This window comes from Hylobates moloch, unplaced genomic scaffold (assembly GCF_009828535.3).
Source record: "Hylobates moloch isolate HMO894 unplaced genomic scaffold, HMol_V3 SCAFFOLD_8, whole genome shotgun sequence".
Lineage (NCBI taxonomy): Eukaryota > Metazoa > Chordata > Mammalia > Primates > Hylobatidae > Hylobates > Hylobates moloch.
In genome coordinates this window covers 60,104,020-60,112,398 of record NW_026652283.1, presented here as the reverse complement: position 1 = coordinate 60,112,398, position 8,379 = coordinate 60,104,020, and the positions used below count along the sequence as shown (strand labels likewise).

At 39.6% G+C, this 8,379-nt stretch overlaps 1 protein-coding gene across 3 annotated transcripts in view; it reads left to right on the top strand.

Annotated features, from left to right (window-relative positions):
* Positions 1-523: 523 nt before the first annotated feature.
* KLHL20 (kelch like family member 20) overlaps positions 524-8,379 on the top strand; it is a 68,733-nt gene continuing 60,877 nt past the window's right edge. Inside the window, exons 1-2 of one of the 3 annotated variants that reach the window (XM_032160959.2) lie at positions 524-716; positions 1,648-1,711. In XM_032160959.2, coding sequence (XP_032016850.1) covers positions 1,689-1,711 — 23 coding nt within the window. In that variant the 5' untranslated portion in view covers positions 524-716; positions 1,648-1,688. Of the gene's footprint in view, positions 717-911; positions 1,305-1,647; positions 1,712-1,996; positions 2,053-8,379 lie in introns of those variants that run through there. The other 2 variants (XM_058442847.1, XM_058442848.1) reach the window with 2 other exon arrangements.

The following is an 8,379-nucleotide window of genomic DNA, read 5'->3' as shown; positions in this document are numbered from 1 at the left end:
ATACTCTTCCCTCCCTAACATTAAAGTGAATCCACAGAAGATGTGTTTGGTGAAGTGTCTGGTGGTGAATACTAAGTACAAAGGCAAACTAACACAGCCTTAGTGCCTGGATAAAATCCTGATGTCTTGAAAGTTCGACCGTGGGAAATCTGGAGGATAAGGTCTATTTCTGGTCTGTCTATGTAACTTCTGCACCTTGCACATAGTAGAGGCCTGACAGATACATGCCAACCCATGTGTGCATGCAATAATTCAATCTACAATTAGGAACATTGTGCCAAAAGGAGACCCACCAACTAAAAAGAAATACAAATTCTTAGCTTTCTGTGACTACCCTTTACTGCCTTTGCTGGCGAAAACAAAGAAGAAAAGAGGAGGCTTCAGTATTCAAATACTGCCAGTTCCGCAGTGAACTCTAAAAATGGTTACTCTTGGGATACGAGGATAAACAGCCTTTGAGGTTACCTGAATGCCCCAGCAAAGGGCACGACTACTTCCGGAGCCGCGCCGGAACCCCTTGGCGGATTATGTGGGTTCCTGCGGGAACGATTTAAGAAGAGGACTACTTCCTGCTTCTGGATATGGGCTGGTGAAGGGAAAGGAAATAGCTCTAAGAGCGGCATCCTGCCTGCGCTAGCGGCGGTGGAGGAGGAGGCAGAGAAGAGTGGAGGGCGGAGTAGACGGAGGCTGCGGCAGAGAAGAAAGTGTGAGAGCCGGTAAGTGAACCAGTCACCTTACAGCAGGGGACAGCGGACAGCGCCCCGGGGCTCGCTTCGCAAATATGTGGTCCCAAGTTGCTGAGCTGCCCCATGGGGTCAGGGCTGTGCTTCGTCGGTCGCCAGTCAGTCGGCGCCGAGAAGAGACTGTTGGGGCGCTGGGGCCGGGCCTCGCGGAGCGCCAGAGTGCGCTCTCGCTGGCTGACAGCCTATCTCGGGAGCCAGAGGAGGCCCCGGGCTGTGTCCTGCCTGGTGGTGCTGGGGTTCCCCACCTTGGACAGCTTCCCCAGACAGTGTTTGGAATTCAGGGAAGGAAGAAAGTACTGTGCGCCCCCATTTAACCCTCGGGACCTGGCGAAATTCTGCTACGTGGGTAGTGAACATTGTTTCGGGGACTGAAGGAAATGCTTGTAAAGAATGTTAGTCTGGAGCCATACTTTCCCTGCCCTGTTCAAGCTCCCTGGGCTGTCGGAAGCGGAGTTGTTTGTAAAGGCAAATGCCAACGCCTCCTCCTCCTGTCACTTCGGGACAAGTTAACAGTCTTCAGATTCGTTGTTAAAGCAGCGTGTACCCTATGTGATCTATCAGGTTAGTACTGCTGTGGGTATCTGGTGCTTGCTCTGTAAATATACTTGATGGCGAGATCACAGTTAAATATCTCCAAGCACTTTTTGAAGAGAAATAAGACTGACCTAACAGTCGGGACTATTTAGCATACTTTCCCTCACCTTTAATCATTTTAGCATGCAGAGTAAGGATGGTAATCTTAAATGTACTAGATTAAGTTATTGTGCATCTGCAGAAGGCCTGTGGTATAATAGGATATGAAACTCTTGATAACTGACGAAATGAGTGAAATGATTATATAAAGATTGTTACTGTAAAGATCAGAAATAGCTTTTATTAAGTTCCTGCCTTTCTGTTGTCTTAGGTTCGGCTTTAGAGTGTGGTGAAGGGTACTTTTCATGGTGCATGGAAGGAAAGCCAATGCGCAGGTAGGCATTTAGGAAGAAAACCTTTGGTTTCACTGATTAAAATTCAGCATGTAATAATTTAAATTTTTAAAAAAGAGTTTCAATCTTACTAAATTCTGCTTGGAACTAATGAATCTTGTTCTACAATAAATCAAAAGTAATATTAAGAATTAATAGCTTTTTAATAGAATAAAATATAGAAGTTAAGTTTCTGAAAAGTGCTGTGGATTGTAGTGCTAAACACTTACATTTTCCTTTTTTCATGGTTTTTTTGTTACAGTAAATAATCATTAAGTTCATTATGATACTATGTCGACTATAATCTTCAGTTCCCTATAAAATGTAGAGGATTCTCTTCCCATGTAAGAATCATAATTATTTATAATATACTGTACTGCATGCCTAATTATGGTTTTGGTTATTTCCTTGATGTTCAGTAATACATTTGTTCTGTTAATTAAAATAGCTGCATTGCAGGGAAGATTTATAAGGACTAAAATAGGTATTAGACATAATAACTTAGTCCATAGAAAAATAGAACAATGTCTGGGAAAATATAGACAATTAAATAGGCCCTCCCAACCCTAGAATTTAATAATGTTTTTTCTCATTCTGTTCTAACAAATGAGACTAGAATCTTTATGATACAAAATCATCCCAGTTCTATTTCTTTGGTTTTTACATTTGTTTTCTATTTATTGACTCTATTTAATCACTTGTTATTTAACATCAAAGATAAACAACTTTTGCAGTTCTTTTAAGAGAAGAAACATTTTATAATGGGAATATGACTTATAACTCAGAACTTGGAGCAAGAACCAGAATGTATATCTTTATCCAAATCTGTTATTGGTTTATCAATTGACCTTGAGCTGTTCACCTTCTCTGTACCCCAGTTTACTTATTTAGTGTATCTGATCAGGGTATTGGGGATTATTGGACATTTGCAAATGCTTTAAGATCTCCAGATGAAAAGATGTTATCAAGATGAAAAATATCATTATCTTATTTATATTTTACTCTGTAGTAGGAATAATATTTTACCACAATGTACATGAAAAAAATTAACAACATAATATTAAATGCTTCATCACTTCACTTCTAACATTATTGCAAAACCCACTGATTGTGTCTCATCTCCAGCTACCATAAAATGTCATGTTATGTAATTGCTAAAATAAGAGCTTATTATTTTTTAAAAGAATAGCAGAGTGTGGGAATGTTTTTGGTTTATCAGTAGTCTATATAAAATATTTGCTTAATCACTCATACCTGCTCCTTTTTTCTTGCTTTATTACATAATACTGTCAGCTATTCAGAATCATGCTGGATAATTCTAGTGTCGTTAATTGTTAAGCTACAGCTCTTCATCACTGTCACTTGGCCAGAGCCTAGCCTACTCACATTGGTCTCTGGTCTTACTTTCACCTGCTTCCTACATTCAATCATGGTCACACTTCCCTATCCTTTTTTTATTGGGCTGTCATTTTTGCTGATTTAACCCAGAAGGCAGTCTCTGTAATGCTGGGTTTATACTCAGTTGCTATTAAAGAAGCTTTGAGAAGTAACTTTTTATACTGAGACTATTTGAATACATGTTCATTCTGTCTACTAGATTGTGAGCTCTTTTAGTCTCATGTCTTCCTATATTTGCATCACTAGCACCTAATGATTACTGAATAATTGTTTGAATAGGACCGAACAGTTTCTGCAGACTTTCCCCCTCCAAAAAACAAAAAAAAATCTATGAATGAGACTGAAAATTATTGTTAAAGATATTCTAATTTTTGATTATAAAGTTTTATGAAATCAATTGGCATTTTATTAGTAAAGTTTCATTACATCATTTATTTATGTACTATCATTTGCATAGCACAATGCAAAATTTAAAAGATACAATAGGATATTCAGTGAAAAGTTAACTCTTCCATTGCTGACCCCAGTTCCCAAAGGCAACCACTGTAAGCAGTTTCTTATGCATTCTTTTAGAGGCATTGTAGTTCATACAGAAATGTATATAAGATGTCTTCTCTTTTCATTTTTTAAATTTTTATTTTGTAAATACAGGGTTTTGCCATGTTGCCCAGGTTGGTCTCAAACTCCTGGGCTCAAGCAATCCGCCTGCCTAGGCCTCCCAAAGTGTTGGGATTACAGGCGTGAGCCACCACACCTGGCTAACATTAGTAACTTTTAAAAAGAGAAGATGGCTAGGCACAGTGGCTCACACCTGTAATCCCAGCACTTTGGGAGGCTGAGGTGGGCTGATCCCTTGAGCCCAAGAGTTCAAGACCAGCCTGGGCAACATGACAAAACCCCATCTCTACAAAAAGGAAAGAAGAAAAATTTAGCCAAGTGTTGTGGCAGATGCCTGAAGTTCTAGCTACTCAGGAGGCTGAGGTGAGAGGATCACTTGAGTCTGGGAGGCAGAGATTGCAGTAAGCCGTGATCCTACCATTGAACCCCAACCGCGGCAACAGAGCAAGACAGTGTCTCAAAAAAAAAAAAAAAAGACACAAATGTTGCAGGGCATAGTGGTTCACACTTGTATTCCCAGCTACTTAGGAGGGCTGAAGCAGGAGGATTGCTTGAGCCCAGGAGTTTGAGGCTGTGGTGATCATGCCACTGCACTCCTGCCCAAGTAACAGAGAGAGACCCCATCTCTTAAATAAATAAATAAAAATAAGAAAATAAAATGCATTTGAAAAGACACTAATGTCAGCATATCATGCACATTCTTCTATATCTTTATTCACTTGAAAAATTATTTTGTAAATTGTAACAAATGCATACAGATTTACCTTATTCCTTTTAATAGTTATGTAGTATTCCATTGTCTATATGCACCTTAGTTAACCAGTCCCATTTGAGAGAGATTTATTTCAACTGTTTTGCTGTTACAACCAGTTCTGTCTGCAATGAATATCCTTGTAGGTGGTTTTTGCTCAGATGTGTAAGTACAGAATAAGTCCTGGCTGGGCACAGTGGCTCATGCCTGTAATCCCAGCACTTTGGGAGGCCGAGGCAGGTGGATCACAAGGTCAAGAGATTGAGACCATCCTGGCCAAGATGGTGAAACCCCTTCTCTACTAAAAATACAAAAATTAGCTGGGCGTGGTGGTGTGTGCCTGTAGTCCCAGCTACAGTCCCAGTCGGGAGGCTGAGGCAGGAGAATCACTTGAACCCAGCAGGCGGAGGTTGCAGTGAGCCAAAATCACGCCACTGCACCCCAGCCTGACAAAAGCATAAGAATCTATCTCAAAAAAAAAGAAAAAGTTCTTAGATTTAGAATTGTCTAAAGATTATGTACATTTTTTAATTTTGGTGAACATTGACAAATTTTTGCCCTTAGAGTTACACCAATCCATAGTCTTTACCAACAATATGTTTGTTTCCCAAGATATTAATTTTTAATCATTCATTTTATTAAGAGATACCAAATATTTTGTAATTCTTCCAACTTTCCTTAAATATATAAATAGAAAACTGAGCTTGATTGTAGAAATTGGTTTATTCATATATCAAACCTTGATGAGATACTGCTCTATTCCTGTATATTGTGTGATACAGATCAAATGATGAAAACAGATATCATGATACAATATTGGCCTGGTGCAGTGACTCATACCTGTAATCCCAGCACTTTGGGAGATGGAGGAGGCAGGAAGATCACTTAAGCCTAGGTGTTTGAGGCTGCAGTGAGCTATGGTTGCGCCACTGCACTCCAGCCCGGATGACAGGGCCAGACTTCATCTCTAAAATATAATTCATTAATTAATTAACAAACAATGTTAACAGAATTTTAATAGAGATGTAAACTTAAGAGGAGGGAACTGCTCTGTGGAGATGAGGAAGCATCACAGAAATGGTAATATTTGAGCTGGATCTTCTAGGAAGAATAAGAATTTACTTCTAAAGAAGGGAGTTAATTAAGAACACCATAAAAGGAAGGAACAGCTTGTGCAAAAACAAAAAGATAAGAAAGAGTACCAAGACCCAGAATTGTCTGACATGCATGGAACAGTGAGTATATGTGGAGGATAGGGTATTTTGGGGAAGAAGGGGAAGTAGAAAACATGGAAATTGAGGCTACAACTATGGGAAAGAATTCGAACTTTATCCTTTAGGTATTTAAGAGCCAATGGACATTATTATACACATCGTTTGTTCTTTGAGCTGATTTCTAGGCACATAGGGGATGGATTGGAAAGAGGGAAGAAATTATGGCAAGGAAATGAATTTAAAGTAGTTGTGGTAGTTTAGATGAAAGATGATGAGAACCTGAAGTATATCTATGGCAGTGAGGGTTGAGAGAAGAGGATGGAATTAAGAGCTTGTATAATAGTAAAATCAAAAGGATTTGGTGAACATGGAGTGAGAAAAAGGTAGTGTTATAAATGACTCCAAACTTAGGAAACCAGGTGCTGCCATGATAAGATTAAAAAGAAAAATACAGGAAGAGGAACAGGTTTCAGTAAGCCAAGAATAGATTCTGTTTCATATACTTTAAGATGATTGTGTTTAGGAAACAGCCAGATGGAGATATCCAGCATGTGATTGGAATATGACTCTGGGGCGGAAGAGAGATTTGGGCTAGAAATTTAAAAATGTGAGTCATCAATACTAAGAAGATTCTTCAAGCTGTAGGCATAAGTGATGGTAGAACAGAAAAGGAGAATGCTGAGGACAGAACTGTAGTGAGTACCAGGGGTGTTTATGATGGGGCCTAGCAGGAAGACCCCATAAAGTCTCTAAAATGAGTAAGAAGCTTTACATGCTTTGGGTCTTATTTTATTTAACAGTATCTAGAGTTTTTATTGATAGTTTTTTACTCACATTGAAGGATAGCTGAGCTACTCCTTGAGTTCAATTTCAGAAGACAAAATTTCTAATCTCGTATCTTTGAAATTTTCAATTTGTTCTACTTAGTCTAAAGTGTATGCTTAAAAATAGTGGTAAAACATATACTTGCTTGATTTGACTATTCCCTAGTGTAGCATGTACTGTAGGTTAGCTTGCACATCTTTTCCTTTCTTCCATCTACTATAGACACTAGAAAATTAAATATTCTGCTTGATTTCTTAGTTGTCTCTGCATATGGGAAGGGCTGTGTGACACAGTGCTACCAATGAGATGGCAGCAGTAGTTGTTGAGGGGTATTCTAGGAAGGCTTTTGCTGTCGTGATATAAAGGGAAACTAGCATGCTTGCATGAGGATTTACCCTTCCTGCTCCATCTTGGTCTCGATCACTGGACCAAGGCACCCAAGGCTTATGCTCATTTTATCCAATAAGCAGTGATGAGATGTCTTGGGACTAAAACATTCACAACCAAGTTTCAAATAAAGAGGTTAATAGCTTGGCTTTCTGGTGTGGAATCAGGTATGGACTATAGTGCCTATTGGGACCCCTTCTAGTAAGCAGAACTGGCAATTTGAGATGTTATTTCTGTTTTGAGGGTTTATATACTCAAATCTCCAGCTGTCTCTATTCAAGTATATTTAGGACTATAAATGAGGATCAGTGCCACTGAATCTTTTTTAAGGTCAAGTTGTTAATTTTCAAAGTAAAACAAAATTTTTGAAGTAGGAAAGGTGAAATGTTCATTTAGATAGTGTATTAGTCCATTTTGCATTGCAATAAAGAAGTACCTGAGACTTGGTAATTTATAAAGAAAAGAGGTTTATCTTGGTTTATGGTTCTGCAAGCTATTCAAGAAGCACCTGTCACACATGTCACCACACCTGGCTAATTGTTAAATTTTTTTGTAGAGATGGAATCTCATTTTGTTGCCCAGGCTGGTCTCAAACTCCTGAGCTCAAACGATCCTCCTGCCTCAACCTGCCAAAGTGCTGGGATTAAAGCTGTGAGCCACCATGCCCAGCTAGTTTTTACATTCTTAAATGGTTGAGAAAAAAAGGCAAAAGATGAATGATATTTCCTGAAGTGAAAATTACATGGATGGACACCAATGGCTGGGGGCACAGTGGCCTACACTTGTGATCCCAGCACTTTGGGAGGCTGAGGCAGGAGGATCACTTGAGCCCAGGAGTTCTAGACCAGCCTGGGAAACAGAGAGAGTCTTTGTTTCTACAAAAAAATTAAAATTAAGCCAGGCATGGTAGCATGCACTGAGAGCCTAACTACTCAGGGGGCTGAGGTGAGAGGATTGCTTCAACCAGGAGTTTGAGGCTGCAGTGAGCTATGATCATACCACTGCACTTCATCCTCAGTGACAGAGCAATACCTTATTTCTAAAAAAAAGAAAAAAAGATTCTACTATACTAATGCAGTAGTAAGAGCATATATTTTTTTTTTGACATGGAGTTTCGCTTTTGTTGCCCAGGCTGGAGTAGTGCAGTGGCGCAATCTTGGTTCACTGCAACCTCCACCTCCTGGGTTCAAGCAATTCTCCTGCCTCAGCCTCCCAAGTAGCTGGGATTACAGGCATGCGCCACCACATCCAGCTAATTTTTGTATTTTTAGTAGAGATGGAGCCTCACCATGTTGGCCAGGCTGGTCTCGAACTTCTGACCTCAGGTGATCCAGCCACCTCTGCCTCCCAAAGTGCTGGGATTACAGGTGTGAGCCACCGCGCCTGGCACTATGGTACATTTAAAAGAAAAACGGAGACATTAGCTTAGTTTACCCACATTGTACTCAGGTGAAATAAAAAATTGTTTATATCTCAGT